At 40.1% G+C, this 26,309-nt stretch overlaps 1 protein-coding gene across 1 annotated transcript; it reads right to left on the minus strand.

The window, feature by feature from the left end:
- Positions 1–6,653: 6,653 nt before the first annotated feature.
- Positions 6,654–25,609, minus strand: si:ch211-284e13.4 (insulin receptor substrate 1-B). The gene is made up of 3 exons (XM_053617835.1): positions 25,258–25,609; positions 20,212–23,421; positions 6,654–10,978 (listed from the first exon to the last, which is right to left on the minus strand). Exons 1-3 carry the CDS (start codon positions 25,607–25,609, stop codon positions 10,971–10,973), a joined length of 3,570 nt encoding a protein of 1,189 aa, XP_053473810.1. The 3' UTR covers positions 6,654–10,970.
- Positions 25,610–26,309: the final 700 nt, after the last annotated feature.

A 26,309-nucleotide genomic window follows, 5' to 3' on the forward strand; every position in this document is an offset into this window, starting at 1 on the left:
GTGAATACGATGTATACAATGCATGCTGCGCTTAGAAAACGGAGATCTTCTAAGATTACTGATGGGCTCAAAGAATAATAAAGTTTCTTACTGTCCCCAGAGGGACCACAAAAGAAACGTCAACATTTTCTATGAGTATACGATTTATATCAAAATCAGCAATTAACTATTGAACTGTTTCGCAGATTCGACTGTCTTTTCATTAACACAGTGGAAATAGATGGATAACTGACTATACTTCAGGATACATACCACAGAATGCAGCCAGTCTGCAACCTTCTTTACAGCTTCATCATTCTTACGGCACTGCAGCAGCCCTTTATCCTCATGGAACAGACAGTCAACAATGATAGTTTTTTCTCTGATCACAGCTCTGCTGCTGTCTGGTACAGTGGTCTCTGGGTTGTATGTGTGATGGAGCCCCACTATTGTGATGTACTTGTCTGTAAACAATTTTACAGAATGTATAAAGATTTCTCAAAAAAATTTAAAAAACCCCAAGCACATAATTTAGAAACAGGATCAAATGATCAATGCTTTTATAACAAACCCTCAAAGCCGTCGAGTTTTTGCAGTGCAGCTTCGATTTCAGTTCCACCTCGTGAAACAATGGATAAATAAAACAGAACCGCTTTACAGTCCTCCTTTGTAGACTTCTTCATAGATTTTCTTTCTTTTTGAAGTATTGCTGTAAACTGTTTAGAAGGCAGTTTTACCATTTCAGGAACAACTTCAAAGTATTTAACTATTTTAGAGAAGCACAAAACAACAGTTTAAATATAGTGCACACGTACTGTACTGTATTACATTCTTTGAACACATCAAAGCAGCATTAAAGGAAAACCCCACTCTGAAATATGTTTATATTGAAATATTTCTAATGTGTTAAGTTAATGTTATTTATCTTGTCATCGTGCTGAGAAAGTGCGCAGTACAGGGTCCTGAGGACTTTCCCACTGAAGAAAACTGATACAAGACTCCACAATAAAAATGAATGTGTTTTTACATGTGAATTAGCTGTTACTGTTGAAACAGTAACGTATTAGGAGGAGCAAATTAATATAAACCTGTGAAGAGCTCCTGTGATAGAAAATTCATCAACAGCTACTGACCAATCAGAATTAAGTATTCAAAAGCTCTGTGGTATGAAACACAATCATTTATATATATATATATATATATATATATATATATATATATATATATATATATATATATATATATATATATATATATATATACACACTTACTTTTCAACTTCATTACTCCCATTGCATTATGTTCTGTTTTTGACTTAGACTGTTCCTTATTTTTTTCTGTGGGATTAAATATGATGCATATTAATATGATGCACATTCAACCACATTCTGTTAAAAAGCTGTACAAGAACAATGCAGTATGGTGATTGTTAGTGGTACATGAGGATGTAGCCAGTACTCTAACTATCACACAACTCCCAAGAATCTGGACGTTCATATGGTAACACTTACTAACAAATTTGGATTTAGCATTTAATTACTCTAGAGAAACACAAAACAATAGAAAATATAGTGCACACATACTGTATTACATTCTTTGAACACATCAAAGCAGAACTAAAGGAAAACCCCACTCTGAAATATGTTTATATTGAAATATTTCTAATATGTTTAGTTATTCTGGTGCTAATTCATTGTGTTGCTGCATTAATGAAACTTAATTTCAGTTAAAATGACACTTAATAGGAGAGAATTTTAAAAGCTCTGAAATGTAAGTGATAACAATCAGGTTACAGTTTTAGCACCTACAACCAAAAGAACAAGAGCTTCTTTTCTCAGTCATTATGTTACAGTGGCATTTAATGTCACATTAATGAGAACTCCAATGTAGTGGAGACAGCAAACAGTGGACTCAAAGTCCCATAATACAGTCCATTTAAGGCCTTAGGCTTAAAAGTAAGAGGTCTATCACATTTACATATATACATATCATTTAAAAGTACATTTGTCCCTGCAAGTTATGTCACTGGTGTTAGCTATTTAAAAAAATTATATTTTAAAATCATAAAAAGTGCTTCAAATAGTTTCCCTATGTAAATTCAATTATTTTCTAAAGGGTCATTTTAGATGTGTCATTGAAGTTGAATGTTTCAGTCATCCTGTATTTATTTATTTTACTAGAAAATTGAATGTTACAGAAAAAAAGGATTTAATAGAATGTAAAAAAATAAAAAAGAAAATTAAAAAAGAATATCAAGTGCATTGAGATGTTGACACCATCTTGGGGGGGGGGGACTTTTAATAAAAATTTGTCACTGGTGTCGCTATCAGTGACAATAACACCAGTGACTTAAATTAATGGTACCACATTATTAAAAATCAAGGATATAGGTTATTCGTTGAATTTCATTTAAAAATGTATTTTTAATATTTTTATTTTTGAAATTTTTTTTTTTTATTAAAAAACTGGGCTTTTACAAATCTATTTGTTGTACTTGGTAGCAATAATAGAGTGTATCATCTGTGTAGATCATACAGTCAAAAAGTTATTGAATTTTTATTCTTTGTATTTTTGAAAAAAGAATTATATATATATATATATATATATATATATATATATATATATATATATACATATACATATATATATATATATATTTAAACTGGGTTGTTAAAAATCTATTTGCTGTAGTTGGTAGCAATAATAGTCTGTATCATATTGCATTTGGTTTTACTTGTGTAGCTCATACAGTCAAAAAGTTATTGCATTTTTACTATTTTGCTCTTTTGCAAAATAAAAAAGCATCATAAAAATTGAGTTTATATATTTTAAAATCATAAAAGAAAAAATATTTTAAAATTCTATTTGCTGTACTTGATAGCAATAATGAGCTGCATCATAGTACATTTGGTTTTACATGTGCAACTCCAATAAGCAATGTTATTGCATTTTAATTATTTTTTCTTTTTTAAACAAAGAACACGTGATTATTTTCAAAATAGAGTTGTCGCTGATAAGAAGAATGGAGTATAATATAGTGTGAATGATAAAATTTTAATTCCAGTTCTATTTATTGACTTTTTTTTTTTTTTTTTTTTTTACAATAAAAACAGCATTTTGCTGTAATTGCTAAGACGAACCCTGGGTTTCATATGGCACAATAACTTTATATGTGTAATAAGAAGGTATATCATTAATAATATATATGCTATACAAAAAATAAACAAATATTTTATCCATACTGTATCCTAATACTGCAATAAGTTAGATATCCTGTGAAGTAGATGACTATAAATTTACGATTTATAAATTTATACAGTTGCCGAGGTCATGCACTTTTTATACGGTCCCTTACTGACTCCATTACTATAGAGCGCTGATGACCTGCGCTGCCCAAAGATTGGCTTCCGCGGGATTTAACGGGAGAACATTTAAAAATATATTCAGTTGTACTTGGTTCAATGTCCACTCCAGACTAAGGCAATACACATTTTGTCCTTTTTGTGTGTTTATTTCTTGAGAAATAGAAGAGAATTTCGAATGTGCAGCGAATGTCCAGAATGGCTGTTTTTTTCTGTTTTTTTTTTCCCTAACCGGACACTAGGGGGACTCCGTAAAGTCTTACTCTTTAAAACCGTTTGAGTGCAAAGAACAATGTTAATCTTACCTGTTTCCGTAGACATTATCTGTAGAAGAGACCAGGAAAAATAATCACATGAGGAAAAGCTATCTTCATCAAAATAATTTCGACTGAATTCGAGAAAAAAATGTTAGCTCACCCAGATGAAAGTAGATTCTGTAGAGGTCCTTCTGGCAAAAAATGGCGTTCACAATCGTTTCAGAATTGTTTTAGGTTAAAAGGAATTAAACGAAACGCGAGAAAAACCTGAACCAAACGCACAGCAAATTACTTTCACTTTGATAAGCCACGCCTCCCGGCTCCACACGCATACACTTCCGTGAGCACAAACCGAAAAGATTCCGTTTCAAATGTCATTTATTCCACCAACAACACGCTGTATATCTGCAAAAACGCACGCGAGACATGCACTTTCCCCCTGATTCGTCTTTTTAAAAAAATAAAAATAAATAATAATCATCATCATCATCATCATCATCATCATCATCATAATAATAATAATAATAATCATAATAATAATAATAATCATCATCATCATAATCATCATCATCATCATCATCATCATAATAATAATAATAATAATCATCATCATCATCATAATCATAATAATCATCATCATCAACATCATCATCATCATCATCGTCATCATCATCATCATAATAATAAATACCTGAAAGAACTAAAATCATCTGCCAGTAATATAAACTTGGAATGAGTTTTATTTTTAAAACGTTTAGAAGTAGGTTGAATCTATTTATTCTGGACTGTGTGGAAAATCAGACCAATCTGGTGGTGGTGGTGGATGAGCTCAGAGAGGAGCACTATCATAATGATGATGAGTCTTTATTGGTCACATATACATTACAGCACAGTGAAATGCTTTTCTTCACATACCCCAACATGTCAGGAAGCTGGGGTCAGAGCGCAGGGTCAGCCATGATACAGCACCCCCTGGAGCAGAGAGGGTTAAGGGCCTTGCTCAAGGGCCCAACAGTGGCAGTCTGGCAATGCTGGGTCTTGAACCCCCGACCTTCTGATCAGTAACCCAGAGCCTTAACCACTAAGACGACTGCCACGGATCATTTTCTGCTCTTCAGTTGTTGTTGTTGTTGTTTTTTCTGTTTATTTATGAGCTACAAAAATTGCTCAGATGTTCTCCAATTTGATTGGTCAAAAAATGCAATTGTCTATAATAGGCTGTTTTAATTGGGGGGGGGGGGGGGGTCGGCTTAGTTTTCAGCATGTTTGCCTCGCACCTCTGGGGTTGGGGTTTGGGGGGTGGTCAAATCTCATATCTATTATTTGTGCACAGAGCTTGCATGTTCTTCCTGTGTCTCAGGGGTTTCCTCTGGGTACTCCGGCTTCCTCCCAAAGGTCATGTGTTGCAACATTGCTGACTGCCAATTCCAAATTGTCTGTAGTGTCTGGATTTGTGTGAGATTGTGCCCTGTGATGGGTTGGCAAAATGTAGTGCTATGAGTTCCATGGGATAGACACAAGGCTCCCCTGCAATACTGAGTAAGATAAGCGGGATGGATGGATGGATGGATGGATAAATAAAACGCCAGTGAAAAATCACCAATGTTTAAAGGTTCATTAATTAACTGAAAAAGAAAGGACGTGAAAGACGGTTATTTTTACTTGGTGCCTATTTTATCAGGGTGAACTTTGACCTGTGAATTCACAAGTCCATCTTGTAAGCTAATAGAAGCCAGGTGGGCGGGGCTGTTTTGATAAGTAAAATGGAGTAGCAGTAACTTTTCCTTTGCTGTTTTTACTGTTGCTTCTTGCTATAATAGCTGTCTCGTCCACTGATATTTGCTAAAGCTTTCTGTGGTGAAATTGTTGTTGTTTTTTTTCTAGAATTTTCTTGTTAGCAAAGTTGAGACGTCTGTTCTCTAAACCTAGTAGTAATTAATTCAGTAGGCTATTTCTTGTTTAATGATGTGGTAGCGTAAAAGCAGGTACTCGTTTTGTACACCAGATGGCACTCTAACACTGGCTATAACCACACCGGGTTGAAGAACTGGCCTGATTGGTATACTTTAGCATGCTTTTCTTATTTCTGTTCTTATATATTATATATCCATTTTTTAATAAAAAAGAAATGTAATTGTGATTAGACCTGAAACGGTCAATGCAGCCTGACACTCCTGACTGTGCTGATTTTCCACTTACCCCCTATGCACTTGTGGACCACCATATTTTGGGAATGTCAAATGTGTGTAACTGATCCAGATTATTTGAAGGAAATCCACTGAAGTTGCATTGCATGAATATCATGAACACGCATGAGTGCTGTGCTGTGTAGGCAAGCTTGCTTGTTTTCTTTGCCACTGGAAAATAGCAATTAGGGTTTGCCTGGGTTTTTTTTCCTAGCCGAACCACATGGTGTCCTTAGGAGCCAACCTCAGGTACAGACACACTGAAATGTGTGTGTGTGTGTGTGTGTGTGTGTGTGTGTGTTCTGCTTAAGGACTAGTGTGTAGGATATACACACACATACACAGTCTGTCCCTTACATTCATGATGCCTGGCAGGTGACTTATCTCTCATTAGTCTGGAAGGGAGTCTCTGTCTAGACACACACACGTCTCACTATCACTGCGTGAACCTTCCATTGACATCATTATTAAAGCAGCTCTAACCTTTTTTTTTTTGTTTTGTTTTTTTTTTTTAATGAAAGAAAAAAAAGCAGTATTCCTCATGGGGACCTGCCAAATGTCCCCGTTAGGTAGGCTATAAAAACATGCATGCACACACAAACACATTCAAGCACCTTTGTTACGCGCTATTACAAAAGACAGCCACACCAAACTTGGGGGGGAAAAAAGACACGAGACACATTTCCATTGTTCTTTTTTCATAAAACAAAAAGACATTGTCTACATCACAGGCAATAATCATGAAGGAATTTCTGAACTGAACAGAAATTTCTATCATAGCCGTGCCATATAAGCCCCATACCCTCCCAAATCCCGACTGATTCCCCTTATACACATAAGTACACACCCCAGACCCTATTAATACTTTCTTTAGTCTTCTTTATACATCATTGTCATTGGATTCTTCAATAGTACCAGATATACATGAATAGGATAAATCTCAATAAACAGTACCCTGATTGTACATATCAAACCCTTTTTTTCCCAACAAATGGCAGGTACTTTGGGAAAGCCATGGCTTTCTTTCTTTTGCTTTTAATTTAAAATTATTATTATTATTATTATTATTATTATTATTATTATTATGATCATCATGTCCTTTTTTTTTCTCGAGTATACATCGGCCTTGGCCATATTTCTACATCACACTCAACCATGTTTATTTATTTTTTTTTTTTGCTTCACAGACCAAAGGCCAGAGACACGCAAAATTTCTACATACAACCGGACTAAAGGATCTTCAGACCCAAAGAAAATCTCAGCTGTTCTAGAGCGAAGACTCGGCCAGAATTTGGAAAAATGTTCTAAAGTACAGAACTGAATTCCACCTGCTCTAGGATGCAAAGCTTTTTTTTTTCTTTTCTTTTTTTTTTTTTTTTTTTTTTTTTTACAGCTGCCATGGTTTGTGTAAGAGCTAAATACAGACAATAAGGCAATAAAAGAGAGATTAAACAAATCAGACAGTGGTCACGCACATATCAGCGCAAGAGCAAAGAGTACAAGAAAGACAGACATGGCCTCACATACACAAACACCACATACACACTCGTTTACGTTCGAGATGCTCTATTTGTTTCACCGGCCAGCTCCTGTGATAGATTTAAGCAGGCTTATGTAGGCTATAGGGGAGAAAAAAGGGTCAAAGGAGGGTCAAAAGAGGTCTTTAAGACATGACCCTATGTGTACATGTAGCAGCACCACCTGGCCTTGTTGCTAATCTGTGGTAGAAGGAAGAAGGTACTTTATACTGTAGCTCAGATATATATGTTGGATAAATTTCATGGCAGAATGGGTCTTTCTGATAAAAAAAAAAAGTATAACCAATTAAATGTACAGAAACTTTTTTATAGTTGGCATCAACTTGTAATCAACATAACCTTGTATCAGAGTCAATACAGTACATGTATTTATTTGGCAAACTATTTTAAATAATCCAATAATAGAGCTTTTGCGGGTTAAAGAGTTCCCTCGGTTCCTTTACAGAAAAATCACACACATTCCACATGTACTGATAAGTTTTTACCACATATAAATGTGTGAGGAGAAGAAAAAAAAAAATAACATGTGAAGGTGCATTTCAAGGTGCATGTTACGTCCTGAAATTGCACAACCCAACTAAACATGGTGTGAACAATATGATCACATGATCACACAAAGAATTTTACATCTGAGAAAATGAAATTTCATCTGAAATGTGCAAGAATGACAAGCAACAACAATACAAGAAAAATAAATTAATTACGTCTGAAAAATTCATGAACACGTGGAAAAACTCACATCGAAATAAATGAATAATATAAAAAGAAACGACGCGTGTGTAAAAAAAAAATAAAAATCCCGTGAAAATGAATGAATCTGATGTGAAAATGAAAACAACGTGCATTACATGTGAAAAATAATGTGAAATATCTCGTGTCATTTTCACGTGACTTATGGTGACTGATCACGTGAACTTCATGTGATTTTGTTTTTCCTGTAAGGGTTGATTAAGGGATCTGAACTCAAAACCTTCCAGTTTCTTGTGTAGAAGCGTGCATAGCTCCACTTCCGACTCTCACAAACATTAGAATTGCTCCAAGTTGACTTGAACAAGTTTTCATGTACTTCTAAGAAATTTTATATAAAATTTTTTATAATCAAAGCAGAAATGTTCGGCTCGTTTGATGCATGAATACTACAGAGAATCTTGGCACTGATATCGCAGCTAGCTTTTCACCAAAACTGAAATAAAAGGTTGATTAGAAAAGTGCAAGTCGAAATTTAGTAGGTCGAAACAAGCGGTCCGATCTAAATATCTAAAATCTTTTATTTTTTTAAAAAATAAAACAAAACAAAAAACAAAACAAAAAAAACAACAAAAAAGGATTTATTAAGAAAATTTGTGACCATGATAGAAAAGATTTTTTTTTTTTTCCAGGAAAAGTGGACTGAGTGGTGTTTTAGAGAGGCACCGCTATCTCTTTATTGTAAAAAGACCCTGTCCAGATTTTAAAGCGCTCCGGCGGAAACCCTCACCCTTAGACACTTTAGAATGAACATTAAAACACAGTTAGTCTAGCCGAAAGAATGGCGATGTGCGGCGGATCGGAGTGTGTAAAAACTGTGGTGTATAAAATTGTGTATGGGAGAATACTTGTAAGACCACAGTCCTGCTGTTGCATACTGTCGAGCGTAAAAAATATTGTATTCGGACGTCTGATTGTAGCTGATGTGAGTTTGTGTAATTCTCTCTACTGTAGCATATGTTAGTCAGACTGGTGTGATCTTAAAGGAAAACTCCACCCTGAATGGCTTGCATATTAATCTTTATAATAAACGTGTGATCTTCAATGGCACCCAAGATATATTTTGTAATAATACTGTTGATTTGAAGTTTTTTCATTCGGTCATTGGTGGTCACATTGTTTCATTTCGGTAAATAATTTCCCCCCCAGTGGCGCATGGGGCTTTAGCCTTCGTTTCATCTCTACTCAAAGAGAGCGAATGCGGCGGTGCTTTAGTCCTTTAGTCTGTCCAGTCTTCTCACCTCCTCATCTGCTCAAACATTTCAACATCCAAAGCTTCACCGCCATCACACTCATCGTCTCGTAGATCAGAGCGGAGTCTTGTATAGCGTGCATTCTAGGACTTTGAGGACAACGTTAGCGCCCACATCTCCACCATTACGATGCTGGATTTCTCGTTAAATTGATGCTTTAAATTTCGTTTTTAGGAGCGAACAGTGAAACCTGACCATGATCGCTTACGTTTGAGATCTTTGGATTTCAAGAAAAAAATGAAATGGCATTGTAACTGCGCTAGAAATACCAGCGTACCCCTGTGACATCAGCGTGGTACACAACTGCGGGCTTCTCGCAGTCGTGATCAAAATAGAACGCCAAGCAACAGACGAGCACCGGATTCACGAATATTTGAATAAAAATATATCGAATGTGTTTCAGGGTGGAGTTTTCCTTTAACTGTAGCTGAATTGAGGAGGCACTTGAATGTGTCAGTTGAGAACTGCATGTAGATGCGGCGACTCGCAAGTGAGTCTGTGTGTGAGGTGTAAAAGCGATAAAATCGAAGCTGTCGCAGCTTAATACAACGTAATTACCCTGGCTATATAACTAAAAATAAATATAAATGGAGACTACAATTGCACACACACACACACACACACACACACACACACACTGTAATCTCTTTTTCAGTCACTCAGGATTTCTGAGCCGGTCAGCTGATGCCTCCATGCTCAAAGGAGCAGAAGAGCAGCTATTGAGGATAAATGTACGTGTTCACCAGTGTTTATGAATTATACTGCAGTTTAATACAGTTTGAGGTCTTGGTTTATGGTTGTGTGTGTTTGTTTGTGTGTGTGTGTGTGAATATGTGTTAACGTCAGCATGTGTTCATGTATGTTTCACCATTGTTGGGTTGAGTATAGAGGCACAGCATGGCACAGCATAGATGATGCAAACACACGCACACACACACATATACACATACACATCTGACACACACAGTAAGGCAATCAGATACAAACTATATTCGACGGAACTCTCTCTCAATCCCTTTCTCGGTCTCTCTTCTATTTCTCTCTCTCGCTCGGTTTCGCTCTCTCACTCTCAGGAAAAGGGAACACAAACTGACAGACGATGAGCGCGACAATAAACAGAAAGCTCTTTCCTCTCACAGAGAACATCAGGACCTGTGTAAAAATGGCTACAATCAAAAATGAGGCACTTTTTTTCTTTTTTTCTTAAATAAAAAAAGTTCATATATACTTCTCTCGGTAATACTATGTAGAGTAGATTATATACGTTTCTCATCTATCGTTAGACTATGTAGCATCTGTATTACAATTATTTTTGAAATTTTCATAATGAAGAGGGGGGGGGGGAGAGAAAAAAAACAGGAAGGAATATCATTGGCTCCTGGTTGGCAGTCAGAGTTGCTTTAATCCTTCCCGATTGGCTGAAGGAGATGTCCGTCTTAGTGTTCATGGTTTGTCATGACCAATAGTCTTTTGGCAAAATTTTGTTCCGATTGTAACCGATGGAAACAAAAGATTTTTTACAAGGTGAGCGTCCACACCTGCAGAACTCACACACACGGAGACGCATACAACACACCCACGCATTCGCTCTCTAACGCACACGCACACACACACACACACATCTGTTCCTCTTCACCAAGCAGGACGATCAGCACTCTGAGAAAGAGAAAGAAAGACAAACAGAATGAGAATTATTGCATCAGGCAGCGAGTGCAGAAAACAACAACAGCTGCCAGTTAACCCGCATCCAACACTCTAAATAATTCCACATCCTCATGCTGCTCTTGCGGCTCGGTGCAGCAGCGCGTATTATATGTAGTAGGGCTGTAACACAAGCACACTATCTGCATCAGTATTAGGATTTAAAAGTGGGCGTGGCTTGCACCAGTAACTTTTTAGAAATTAAATATACACGTCTTGTCTCAACCAGATGCCTTGTGAAAGTTTCTGCTAAACCAAACAGGAAAAAAAGGTGAAATATATATTTATATTTATATAAGAATAGTACGCCTCCTATTCATATCAGTATTTGCATCCATTTAGAACAGACATAGATCCTGTTATGTAATTACCCATACATCCTCTCGTGTTTACTCTTGAACTTCATTCCACTGAAGCACGTCGAATCATCTTCCGTGTGTACGCGTGTATGTGGATGAGATCACACTGCCTTAACAGGACAGGATACAGCCCAGATGTATTACTTAGACATCTATTATATGTCTATTAAATGCCTTTGTAAGCTACACTCCACTACCAAGAACTATTTTTTATCATTAGTTGATTAATGACAGGTTATTGCAACGTGGTGACACTGGAGACTCCTTCCATAACTGTTAAATAAACATCTACTTACAGAAGGCTTCAACACATCAATGATTGGGTTGTTTTTTTTTCTTACAGTAGTTTCTTTGTATAGTTCTTGTGAATAATCTGCCACACAAGTCCCTGTAAATTCTACTATAGAAATGATGTCCTAGAGAAATGATCTCAGCACCTCCTGACCAATCAGATCGGAGAATTCGACAGCGCTGTTGTATAATAACGCATATAACATTGAGAACTCATTATTATGAGACAATAATGCTAATCTGAATGTCAACATTATCCATTAAGACTGTGTTAGGAAAGTATGTCTTCTTGCTCAAAGACACTTGGTGTTATAGCCAACAACATAGCGGAGACTGCAGACATGAGGCATTATACTCGAGCAGACATACACACATGCACAGAAGTAACCATGCATATTCACCTAGGCTTCCACAAAAGCGACCCACGCTTCCCCACCCACACACAGCTCACGCACACACACACACACACACACACACACCTGGGTAATAACAATAGAGAGCTATGACATGATTCTTAATAATGTCAACGAGCAGAGGAAGAAGTGACTGTTCAGTGTTTGAGGAGTTCATTAACTTCCCTTGGTGCTATCCATCGTCTCACTTTCTGTGTCTTTCGCCTGCCTCTTCCTCAGTCTGGTCGTCTCTACACAAACATAGGCGTTTATTGAACAGCTCCCCTGGGACCTCGACAGGCCTGTCTGGCACTCAGCGATTTTCTCTACACTCTCTCGGTCTATCACTGTTTGTGTTGCTTCCTCAGCTCCCTGTTTCCTCTCTCTCTCTCTCTCTCTCTCTCTGTTCCCTTCTCACTCTCTGTCGCTCCTTCTCATTTTCTTCTTCACTATAATATATTGCTGTGTGTGCTTGGACAAGTCTGTGCACACAGACATCTCTGGCAACACACCAGCGACCAGACGAGGTCACAGTCAGAGACACGAAGAAAAAAAAAAAAAACAGACATGCGAGCCAGACATATTACAAACACTTATACCAGAGTGCTGTTGAATTCGCGATTCTTAATTCTCAGTTCAAATGAATTTTCTAGATCAGCAGCTAATAATAATAAATGAATTACAAATATGCTATTTAACAAAACAAAACCAAAAAAACACACACACACACACAAAACGGGTTCTCTTTAGTGGCTTACGCTTGGACGGTCAAATAAATACAAACACACATGTCAAAATGCAGGTCTGGCCGAGTATTCATGCAAACACTGTCGGTTATGTCTTAAGTCAATGTAAACAGTTGGGAAAGAAATCAGAGGTGTGTCAATACAATATATTGGATCTGTGCATCAGGTCTTAAAGTGACAGCAGACCCTAATAAACCTGCTGCTGTCTGCATCATTAATGATAATAATGAGTCTTTATTTGTCATATATACCTTATAGCAGAGTGAAATTCTTTTCTTCGCATATTCAAGCATGTTAGGAGGTTGGGGTCAGAGTACAGGGTCAGCCATGATACAGCGCCCCCTGGAGCAGAGAGGGTTAAGGGCCTTGCTCAAGAGCCCAACAGTGGCAGCTTGGCAGTGCTGGGGCTTGAACCAACCAACCTTCTGATCAGTAACCCAGAGCCTTAACTGCCAAGCCACCACTGCCCCCCACCTTACTTCTTAATGTAGTAAATATCCTAAACCCTGCTGAGAGGAATTTCTTTTTGTTATTTTAGGAATTCAAATGAAAAAAAAAAATGGTTACAAGAACAGAACTGTGTTCAGAAATGAGTTTGATGTCCTTCATAGACAGATTAAAAGCAGTAATAAAGCACGAAGCTTGTTGTTATGACCTGCTGCTGAATGTAAGTCTACTCTGTTCTCTCTCTCTCTCAGCCTACTGTATATAACCGTGGGGGAGACGCATCAAATCATTGAAATGTCAACTCGAACTGGAGGACACGATATAGTGTGATACAATAACAAAACAGCTTCTTTTGTATTTTCACTTGAAATATAATACAAGTTCTAAATATATCTCTATATCCCCGTAGAAACCCTTTAATTGATGGGAAACTAGTTGAGGTGCTGATGACATGAAGTAGTCAAGGTGTAATAGTGGTATTTTTTGTTACATTTACGTCGCCATTGGTAGGAACAGTAACTCTACCTCCATGTCATCGATCATTTTCTTATAACAGAACATTCCCGAGTGTTGTATTCCTTACGTAGCACTTAACATCCATGCACAGCAAACCTTCTGCACTGAAACTGAAGTGTGCGTGTGCAGGGTGACATGCGCGCACACACGCTCAGGCATAGCGTCTGATCTGACTAAGCTTCATTGAGATAAGTTGAAAAACATCCCTCTTCATACGCCCCCCCCCCCATCCTCCTCCTGAATCCCTCGCTCTCTCTACCTACATGACAGGAAGCTATCACAAAAGAAAGGATGAATCAACCTCTGTTTTAGAGTGGCTTTTCACATCTCTCCGTCTCCTCGTCCTTCTTTTTCCATCTCTCCTTCTCTACTTCGTTCGGTTTGAGTGCCCCTGACTCACTATTTCTACTTCCAATAACAAAGAAATAGAGACAGAGAAAGAGAAAGAAAGTGAGACAGAGAAAGAGAAAGTAAGTGAGACAGAGAGAGGAAGAAACAGACAAGTAGAACACGGATGGAGACAAGCGTGTGGCGTGTTCCGGGTGTGCATGTACGTACACCGTGTCGATAAACATATGAAAAGTCAACACGTTTGACACGCAGCAGAGAGATCAGATCTAAAAGAAGACAGGACAAATTAAGTCCGTAATAAGTTAATATAAATAAACAATGAGGTTAGACATTTATTTGCCACCGATGCCTCATTAGACAATATGTGAAGCATAACAAATCCCACATTTAATTAATTTGCTGAAATTTTCCTCTCAAACCCTTGAATACGAGTAACACCTGTGTCTTCTCAGTACATACACCATTTTCTCTAACTTTCCTATCAATGGAACATGTCAGTACCAAGGCTGGACCATTCTACTGATGGAAATTTTTGTCATCAGCACAACTGGCCACTACCTCATTCATTTTTTTTCTGTTCTTCTACTTCAGTGAGTTTAATCTAGGGTTCATTGACTATTCATTTTTATTAGTCGACCAGTAATTCAATAAAGGACTAAACCAACCATCTTTTGTAGAGTTAAAGCAAAAAAGGATTCAGGACATGGCTAAATATATGATAAATAATAATGATAAATGATAATTATGATATCATTATCATATAAATAAATGATGATTAAAATAAATAAATAAAATCATATAAATAAATGATGATAAAAAAAAACAGTAAATAATGCTTTAAACTACACTTCATTTAACAGCCATCGACATTCCTATCTTCAATGCTTTTTAGGCCACACTGTCAACATAAAAATAATCAAAAAATAATCAATCTGTGTATCAGATTTCACTCTTTAAGGATGTACCAATGAATAAAATGCACTTGTGTGGATGACCTGGTGGCTCAGCTGAAATTGCTGATTCTGACACTGAGACTGTGCAGCATGGAAGCTCATGTCCATCAACAGAGCCCTCTGCATACAGCTCAATGAGCGAGTTTCCTTGGTTGCCATGTCTACATCAACACCGGGGAGGTTTTTCCAGGCCGAATAGCATCCGAAAACAAGTCTGGATCAGACTTTGTCAGCTGGCGTGCTCTGCTAACGCACTCTAAACTAGCTGAGTGGGATTGGATAGTGATGTGCAAACTGTGGCATCGAATGTGCTCATGCAGTGATGGAATTCACTATGCCACAGTGCAAGGATTTCACTGAAATTATATTTATCTTTAAAGGACAAGGAAAAGTAACTGCGGGAGCAGGTGGGATTGTTGGGACTGTAGAATGGGTTTAATCTTACCTGATTTCTTTCCTGGCTGCCTCACTACTGTTTTATTTCCCACCTCTCAAACTAGTCGACATCCCCACTATGGTGACTAACGAAGGTATTATTCAACTAGTCAACGACGACTAGTTTAGGCTTTCACAACTTGCAAACAGTAAACAGTAGTAAACAATAAGACGTCATCCTCTTTCCTGGTAATGTGTTTGTCCTGTTCACACAAGGGCCCTGCTTATAATTACCTGGGAATTGTATTACCTCTTATCCCAGGTGGATTTCTGCATCTTCCTAGGATTTCAACTTGCGTTCACACTCATACTCTCGTGGCAAGACGTTACTGTTGAAATGTAAATGTGTGAAAGTAGATAAATAGTCAACAGTGGTGTGTATGGGTATGGAATACATGATAACTGTGACCTTGTGAGGTCATTTCCCGGGCCCCAAATGACATGTAGACATATCTTTCTGCCACAGTAATGCAGAAAGAAAATAGAACTACTTCTCAAAGGTAATAAAAGATTGTGTGTGTGTGTGTGTGTCAGATCAGTTAACAATCCAATCCAATTTAAACACAGACAAGTGTAAAGATTTATATATGGATATAATACATACATAAACAACAAGATATACTAAACTGGGTAAAAATGTACACAATTGCACAGTAGCCAAAGAAGAGAAAGTGAAATAGAGAGGCAATATCACTGGCATCACTAAGAAAGTCAAGCTTCCTTTGACTTATGATGCATTAAAAAAATGCAATAATACGCCTTGAGCCGTTTTTAAGCATGCAAGTCTCTCTCGATTCTAGGGCCTTTCACATGAGAGCTCGCAGAGAGAATATGAGGCCAAGTGCTCAGAGTGTTATGCACTCAAGGTCATGGTCAGGTCTGAGTCTGACGCTACTGTCTCAAAGACAAAAACAAAATATATATATATATATATATATATATATATATATATATATATATATATATATATATATATATTGTTACAAAGCATATTTTGAAAATGTCTGACACTATCTGAGTTCAGGATATTCTACCAGCCTTAACACTGTTGAAGTGCAGCAATAAGAAGTCACGGGTGTCATAAACCACCAATTTACCTTGTATTTTTCTCAAATACTTGCGATCTACAAACTGTTGTACTAGAAGGAATGTTAAAATAGCATGCTCTACATTACAAAATCAAAGTAATGTATAGTAAGATGTGGATTTGGACATTCATATTCTTTATGATGTCTTGAGCATCATTGTTAATTTAGCATTTATGGAAGGAGTATCCATTGTGAGCTCTTTGCAAACACTCAGAAGTAAATAAATAATTGTACATGTAAATCACTGCTCATGTGCCTCCTGCCAAAACCTCCCACATTGGGATCAATCGATCTGCATTGAACTGAGCGTGACATTTAACTCCAAGCCGCTCTAAGCAATCATCTTATGGCAAGCCATGAGACATAACAACGGTAAACCACTGATGTTAAGCTTGGACGGTTTTCAATGTGTGTAGAACAATATTTCCCAACCGCACATTACAGATTAGTGCTTTCCATATTAAACCATTAATTTTTATTGATGCTAAAACAGCATTATCGCTGATGATGTTTATGAGGTACGTTGCTTGTAGCCAAGGTCCTTGAGTACCAATGTTATTGCCAAGTTGTTTGCTCTTCCACAGGAAATATTCCAGTTTTATCAGTATCATTATGGTCCTTGGCTTGCAGATAGACAAAAAAAAAACCCCACAAAAAAACGTCCTTCTATTGTGGCTAAATAGTCGCATAAAAGTGATAAACTGAGTAAAAGTAACCAGTAAAAAAATGAGGTAAAGTGTTCCATGAAACACAGACGTCACAGAAGCTCATGACAAAAAGACTACAGTGGAAGACCAAAGGTAAAAACATCACCAATAAATAAAAACACATAAGATCAATGGGATTTGGTTAAGGTAAAGAGGTCCCTGACTGCAAAAGGTTTCAGAAACCATGCTCTATTATACTCGGAGATTCAAACACTAATATACTACAACTATACCTATATGAGGGTTCGCATTCTTACACACACAGAAACTAATTAGTTTGAAACTAATTAGTGATTCTATACAATGGACAGAAGTGTTCTTTGGCTTGATTATGGCTTCTCTGACCCAAAGCAAGCTGGCTGTCTAGACAGTTCTGCATCGAGACAGACTCCCACTCCTTAACTCTTGTCTTCTGTTTTCTCCCAGAATTACTCATGAACAATCGTGACTTCAGATTGACACAAACCTGGCAAACAGTGCTTCTGGTTTCGGGTTGCCGTTCACTCCAAAGACGCTACAGGAGTAGTAATGTTGAGTCTGAAATATCGAACATGCTTAATATTTTAATTCGGGGCAACCATGAGTCGATTATCTTCCCAGATTACATCCCACGCCACAGGGTAATCTGGGAAGATAATCATTTAAGACAAGCGCAAAAATTGGGACACCTTTTGTCCTAGGCATTACTAGCTCTATTCCATTCATTCCCTCTGCTACCCATGCCTCTTCTTCTGGCCCTTCTTCTCTTCGCAGCTTATATCACCTAACCTCATCTCACCTTAGCGCTTGGGTTCATTGCACTTCTGCGATGCCTCGTTCGCAATGACGCCTTACACTCTGCACTCACTGACTGTCTCTCAACAGGTTTCTCCTTCTCTAGACTTCATGTCGTTGCTCGTCCTCCCGCATCCAGACTGCTTACCTCCACTTCATTTCTATGAAAACTTATAAATGCATTTTCTTTCTCTCAGTATTGTCTTTCAATACATATTTTCCCACTCCTCATATCAGCTATTGCATTTATTCCACCTTTTCACTGCTTTTTACAGATGACATACCGAAAGTCACTCATGTCCTACAGGGACCACAGTCTTTCTATGCGAGGCTGGGGATGTGCTAGATAGGATTTGACTATTTCTAATGTACTTCAGGCAAAATATGCGCAGGGAGTGAGATTTCAACAGTTTTGTATTTTACATTTAAAAATACATTATACCACAGCACTCCAGAATTGTCCATTCTGACTGGTCAAGTAAGAGCAGCTCTAATACTATTTCTGGCAGCAAAATATACAAATATGCTATTGTTTATAGAGGAACAACTAATTCTAAGAGATTTGCGTATATGACGGCTACTCACATAATCGCAGCCTAAAAATGAACAAATTAAAATATGTTGTTATTTCACACCAAAAAAAAGCATAATAAGTTTATTTAACATTCATGAAAGGAGTCTCCAGTGTCAGTGCTTTGCGACAGTCGGACGTAAAGCTGTAACTTTAAGTTTTCCACCATGGACTTCAGGACAGAGGATGCTGTATTTTCTTGGTAACAAACTGCATTTTTATTATTAACGTCAAGAAAACGTGAGGGAATGACTGTTAAATAAAAAAAAATGTAATTGTTGGCAAATTGCTGTGGTTCAAGCTGAATAAAATGCTTGTGGACATACTGTTATAATAAAGAAAGAAACGAAGCAGGTGAGAAGCAGGACCCAATCTCTTAATGGTTCTTATGGCCTGTACCAACTGTGATTGCTGTGTTCACACCTGTCTAAACGCCAAGCCTAAACGGCTAAACATATCAGGGTTCAGTTCAAGTGGACTAAATGCTGCATATGTAAAACCACCCAGAGAGAGAGAGAGAGAGAGAGATAGAGAGAGACTAAAGCACCAAAGACACTAAGCAATAATCAAGGCCATTTTCAGCAGGAGTGAGCCTAAATGGCCATAATTACCCACAATCACCATATGCATTAAATGTATGCATTCAGCTATATGGCTGCACAGTGGAATCCCTTAGAAGCACCTAAAATATCTGGCCCAGACTCATACGCAGTGGCTGCACAACTTCAACTGTAATGCACAACAGCTTCACAGTTTCAGCTGTGTATGCCTTCTCGCAAACATTATATTCTACACAAACCCACACATGCTTTAACACTTTCTTAATTATCTCTAATCACAGAGCATGCGTTAAATGACATAGTAAATAGCTATACTAAGGAAACCCTTACAGACACACACCCATGCTTACTGCTTTCACCCAGCATTCTCTCATAAGATTTAACACTCTTAGTCTCTCGCTCTCTCTCTCTCACACACACACACACACATACACACTTTGGTCTTTGATTAGCGCTACTATATGGGAGCCTTCATGTGTGCACTCTTCTTACATCTCATCTTCAGAGACTAAAATACAAAAAGGACTGAAAGACACGCCAATATTTCAGCTGTTAACGTTGCTATAAATAAAATACCAATGTCTCTGTTTGCCAGTTCCATAAATAAATAAATAAATAAATAAATAATATTTTATACACTGAAGCATAGATGTCAATAACACAAGTCTCTCATTAGCATATAATATAAAACTCAAATGATTACATTTAATATTGGTCAAGTTAAAATAAATAATTAATGTTTTAAAACAGTTATGTATAACCAATTTGGTATGTAAGGCAATGCATACTTTTTAAAAAAAAAAAATACAATGCAATAACAGAGATTCCAAGAGTATGTAACATTTGCTACATGTGTATATTAACTCTTTCCCAAGGTAATCACCACTTATTCATTATTCTGGGTCATTGTCTGGGGGTTCTGTTGTCACTAGGAATCATTCCACTTGGATGATCATCTTGTAAATTTAAATAATGTAAATTTATAATCAATTACAAACCTTTGCTGTCTTTCCTGTTATTTTGGTGGACTCTTAGTTCCTCTGACTTGAAAAAGTCAATGCTGGCATATGTGTTGATGCTGGAGTTGCTGCTTCCCCCGGCTGCTGTTCCACCTAATCCCACTGTTAACCCTTCTCCCAGGACAGTGAAGTGGGGCCCAGAAGATCCATCCAGGCTCATTTGAGGGTTGTCCTTACTAGCCAAGTCAAGGTCAATGTAATTTAGACCTTGCTCTAGTAACAAAGATGAAGCCTGGGCTGTAGTTAGAGCTGCCATCCCAGGACCAGATGGCTGCCCAGTAGCCCAAAGGGAACTCTCTAGCCCATGGCATCGAGTTGTAGTGGCCTGGGGAGCTTCCACAAAAATAGAGGAGGAGGAAGAGGGAGAGAGTGCTGGAGGTGCCTTGAAGGTGTCTGAGCGATGTCTCCGTCTTGCTGATGATTCCGCTCTGACCAGTCTGGCACCTTGGTCTAACTTGGGGAATACCTTGGGTGAGTGGAAATCCATGCTTTGTTCCTGCTCAATAGAAGATGGCTCAGCTGTTTGCCCAGGTTTAGGACCATGCAAGGGGTTTTCTACTATAGCCAATCCAAATGCCATTTCTGTGTTGCCTGTGAAAGGGGCACCAGTCATATCCCCAGACGGCAAGGTGGACATACCACTCTTTCTGTGTGCCTTTTCACCTTCCTGTGCCACTTGAGGTGCCCTCGTGGGATTCTCTCTTGCTTTTGGAGCTACTGCTGGGGTGGGATTGAAAGAAGAGAGAGATGTGCAGGACAGAGGAGATGATGAATGACCCAAATCCATGTTAACATACTCTGAGGACACAGAGATGGAAGTCGAGAGGGGTGCTGAGAAACTGCGGGGCAGATTGGTACCACCAGTTTGGCATGAAGACGGTTGGTATAAGGCTCCTGAATGCCCTTCAACCACAGTGCTCCCCTGATCTAAACCTGCTACCCCTCTACTGCACTTTCCCTGATCACCCTGATAAACAATGCTAACATATTCACCAGAGCTTTGGGGTACTAATGGCTGTACATTTTCTTTGACTCTAGGTAGGGTGTTGGCTTTGGACATGTCCACATAGAGACTAAAGGGTCTGCCTTTTCGTTGCTGTGGATGACCCTGTTTCTGGACACCTGGCCCTCGTCTCTGCTGGTGAAAATGGTGGGCTGAATCTCTGGGGTGAACACCCCCTACCCTGTGTCCTGTGCTTGACCTGGTGGACTTCCCAATTCCACCAGCAGGCAGGGATAGAGGTTTGTCCTCCAAACTCTCAGTGCTTGCTGAACTGGAAGAGAATGATGAGGAGGACAGGGAAAGGTTTCCACCTCCATTGGGGCCAGCAGCAGAGTCAGCACTACTGGGATAACCACCCCGTCCAGTCCTCCTTCCAGAAACACCTTCACCCCTAGAAATCGCCTCTGGCCTCCTTCCCTCTCCCAAATTATCCTGAAAGCGAGTAGAGAGGGTGGTATGTTTATACGACCGTGGCAGGGAAAAGTAGGAGTACACAGTTTTGGGCTGTAGTGGATGTTGTTCTGGGTGTGAAGGTGGTGTGCTGCAGGCTGACCTGGCACTAATGGGTGACATGTTCATGTAGTCACTACCTGCTCGACTCTCCATGCTGCTCCTGCTACCCCACAAGCACCCACTCATTCCATGTAGATCTGGTGAACAGCTGCTGTGGGGGGACATCATCATGTAGCCCTCAGAGACAGGAAGCCGGATGTTCTGTGGGGGTGAAACACTGCTGTTGGGGGTCATAGTCATGTACTCATCCCCTCCCTTTGGTTCTGTTTCAGACACTGAAAGAGACAGACTTGCAGGAGCTGTAACACCTGGCAGCATAGACATGTAACCACTGTCAATCGATGTGTTCTCCAGACTCTCCTTTGTATTGACACCTTTATTTGCTGAAGTTTCCACCTGCCCACTTGGAGTTACTGAGCTTCCTGAGCCTCGACGTGAGGTGAATGATTCTCTGCTGGTGCTGCGAGACATCACTGCGTAGTCTTCATCTTCTTCATCTTCTTCTTCCCTGCAATGAGGCACTATACGCTCCCGAGCAGTGGAAGGTGGAAGAGAAGTGCGCTTGCTATGTAACCTACGCTCAGCTTCATACTCCCTGCTAGAGGAGCGTCGAAGAATCCTGCGCCCATGCATTCTCTTGTGAGCGGTGTCTCTGTGACCCACTAATATGCAGCTAGTAGAGCCATCTACTAATGCAGTAGAGAGACCTGCAGCAAGAAGGGAGTGCTCACCAGGGCTAGATCCATACTCATCAGAGGAGCCATAGTCACTCGGGGAGCCTGACATGGACACTCTCTGTGGGATCCGAGCATAGGTGCAGATGGGCACTGTCCCTAATGGAGCTCCACTCAGTCCACACTCGGATCCATGCCCGGAGCTAGAGGAGAGACTAGGGGCTGGGGAAGGTGCTGGGTTCTTAGGGGTGTATGGCGCCAAACTAAGTGTGATCTTGGCCGGGGTAGGCGCTCTCGTGGGTTTGGGTCGTAGCGTAGGGGTGGTGGAGCAAGAGGAGCCATTGAGGCTTGGACTGGTGCTGAGAGCAGTCATTCTGCCACTGCTATCCTCTGTCCGTGCGCCAATACTAGCTGTGCGTGACCGGGAGAAGCCATGTCGAGATGTTGGAGATGTGTTGGTGCTGTGAGGCACACCAGGAGTCTCTGTCCTAGCCCGTCTGGAGAAGCCTACCTGGGAAGGTGGCAGATTTGGATGGTGGCGTCGTGATGGCACGCTAATAGGATTTGAGGCTGTGCCGCCTCCGCAGGAAGTACCCACTGCCTGGGTTTTGCTCCGTTGACGGAATTCTTCACTCAGGGCTTTCATAGCTTCTAGAAGAGTCTCATGCATGTTCTGTGCAACTACAGAATCCTCCACTTGCATCCAAAATTCTCCAGGTCCTGTCATGGCTGAACGGCCCACTTCGATGAAGAAAAAGTTCTCTGAATGGCCACAGCGGCGCACATTCATCAGTTGGAGCACTACAGCAGGTGTATCCGAGTTGAGCTTAACAAAGTTGACCGTATTATCAGTAAGGCAGAGTCTGTAGATGCCGATCAGGTTCCTTGCTTGCCCTAGGCCCTTGGGCCATAGCTTCACCTGCCATACCTCCTTAAAAATAGGGCCAGGGGATAGCAGTCCACATTCTCCTCCACTGCCATAGTCTTCTGGGGTCTTACCTGCAGTGACAACAGATACAAATGAACAAATGAAACTACATAATAGCATACAAATAGCATACTAAAGAAACATCCATCCATCTTCTATAGCACTTATTATTCCTTCAGGGTCATGGGAAACCTGGAGCCTATCCCAGGGAGCATCAGGCACAAGGCGGGGTACACCCTGGACATGGTGCCAATCCATCGCAGGGCACAATCATACACATTCACACACCCATTCATACACTATGGACATGCCAATCAGCCTACCATGCATGTCTTTGGACTGGGGGAGAAAACCAGAGTACCCGGAGGAAACCCCCATAGCACAGGGGGAACATGCAAGCTCCGCACACACACACAGGACCACGGTGGGAATTGAACCCCCAACCCTGGAGGTGTGAGGCAAACGTGCTAACCACTAAGCCACCGTGCGCCCCAGACTAAAGAAACAGAATTTTGGAATTACTATACTTTTTGATTATGAAGCCTACAGTTTTCATATAGTGTGTCAGAAAACACTGAGGTCAGGTTTCTCTCTGTGAGCCGTTTCTCTGCATGTCGCCCCAGTGTCCATGTTATTTTTCCTTGGGGTTTTCCATTTTCCTCCCACCTCACAAAAAGATGCTGGTAGGCAGATTGCGCTAATCTAAATTGCCCTAGGTGTGAATGAGTGTGTGAATGTGTGTGCATGGTGTCCTGTGATGGACTAGCATCCCATTTGGGGTGCATTTGTGTCTTGTTTTTCCAAGGATAAGCTCCATATCCACAGTGACCCTGACCAGCATAAAGCAGTTACTGAATATTTATGAATGAATGAATGAATGAATGAATGAACTGCAAAATGCTCAATGTTTTCACTGATGATTAAAAACATGTCTGGAATTTACTTTTCTGACCCCCTGACAGAAAGGACAAATAAATTAATGTATAAATTTAAATACATAATGCACAGTAATGCACATTTTCAAGAAATACAGTGAATTATTAAACGCTGGAATAGTTTTAATGCATTTTCAATTAACCCTGGTTCATATTTATTCGGTTATGCATTTGGTTGTATACTACACACGAGTTGTAAATGTGATACACTGGAAAATAAAAACACAGTCTGCTTATAGTAAACGTGCTTGTAGGGAGTAGGCTACAAGTCGGCAATGGGATAAGGGCGTTTACCTACAAGCAGATAAAACGAGGTTTATAACGGGCAATCCAGTATACAAGGACACGGCTTTGGCTGGTGAGCACATCGCTTAATCACGTCCCACCGATCCAATGCCCTCGTTTAACCCTGTGATCATGCAAGATGGGGTGGGAGACCACGGCAGCCAAAGACACGAGAGACGTGCGAAGGAAACCCCGTTTCCCAATGAAAACACGTCGCCGCTGCGGACGCCCTCCCCGACACGCGCTGCTGTGGCACGGAAATGTAGGTTACGCGCACCAAACGTGCTAAAACCCCAAAACAGACGACCGTGCGCGCTGCAGCAGCCTCCCCTGCACAATGCGACACCCTCTCACACACGCATTCACATGCACACACGCACACACACACACCGTAGTGATTCCCGACTGCACCAAAAACAGTACACATGGGTAAATATCAAAAATACAATCGACACTCCGCGGAAACACTGCGCGTGCAGCTGCGCCGTGCTGCACGCGCAGTTTAAGTCAGCTTCCATCAAAACACGATTAGGGTGTGGGGAAATGCATTTGACATGATGCTTATGCACGCGCAGCAGGGATGTACATTAGGATAACTGATGGGCGGAACTATGGCGAATTTGATACAGAGATCATAAGGGTGCATTTATTATTATTATTATTATTATTATTATTATTGTCGCTTACTTCTGCACTGCAGGTCCAGCATGGCCTGATACCACTCGTTCTGCAACTCCTCAGTGTCCGCGGCCACGGCGAAGCTCTCTCCGCGGGTGTGTAGCACGATCATGTGCTTGTTTTTGGAGTCGGCTCGCTTGTTGATGTTAAAGCACGATTCCAGGTCGACAACCTTCTTGGGCCCCGGCGACTTGCTCCGGAATTTCTTCTCGCTCTCGTAGTACTCGAGGCGGGCAGGGCCGCGCTCAGAAGGCGCGCGGAGCACGAAGAAGCGCCGGTGCGCGGATTTCGGCTTGCGCAGGTAGCCGCTCTTGCAGACGTCCTCGTAGCATCGCGGCTCCGTGATCGCTTGGTTCTCCATTGCTGGTTTTTTTTCTTCTTCTTCGTTCCCTGACCAAAAATCCTTACGCTGCACGTTCACTCATCGTTATGCTCTCTATGGTCCTCGTCCTCCTCGTCCTCCTCCTCCTCTCTCTCTCATCGTGCCCTCGAAATAAGAGAGCAGGTGTGTTTTCCTTCAAGTCTCGCTGGCGTCCTGTGCAATCAAACACGAATCCAAACCGAGAGGCGCGCACATGCGGCACGCGCGACGTCTGCACTGAAGGCCGTGCCGCGACAGAGCGCACCACAACTGTTTACTGTACGCAGTGTTGCCAGATTGTTTTTTTTTTATGTTTTCACCCCAATGCACCCTGTGCATAATACATTCCCTATATTGAAACAGTGCAGATTCACATAGGTGTATCGGGCATCATGCCAAAACAATAATCGTATTTACTACTTAATCACTGAATTATTTAGGAGTATAGCCTAACTAATATATATAATAGCAAGCTTCTTCTTCAGAGCAATAAGTAAAGTCATTCAATCCAGTTCCTCAAATTTAGTAGCATGAATTTCTTTCCATTTCAATAATAAACAGTAAATGTTCGCCTATAAGAATCATCCCAAATTTTGTCAACAAACCCAAGCACTTTTCAGCACAACCCAGTGAAGGGTTTTGGGTGAGAATCTGGCAACCCCGTGTCTGTAGTGGCCTAATGATAACATGGGCTTCTCTG

Source organism: Ictalurus furcatus, chromosome 28 (assembly GCF_023375685.1).
Source record: "Ictalurus furcatus strain D&B chromosome 28, Billie_1.0, whole genome shotgun sequence".
Taxonomy (NCBI): domain Eukaryota; kingdom Metazoa; phylum Chordata; class Actinopteri; order Siluriformes; family Ictaluridae; genus Ictalurus; species Ictalurus furcatus.

Bases quoted from the DNA above. Each gene is read 5' to 3' on its own strand.
- si:ch211-284e13.4 (XM_053617835.1), bottom strand. From the start codon at position 25,609: ATGGAGAACCAAGCGATCACGGAGCCGCGATGCTACGAGGACGTCTGC. The intron at 23,422-25,257 runs GTAAGCGACAAT...TTGTCACTGCAG, and splicing joins GCTGGACCTGCAGTGCAGAA to GTAAGACCCCAGAAGACTAT.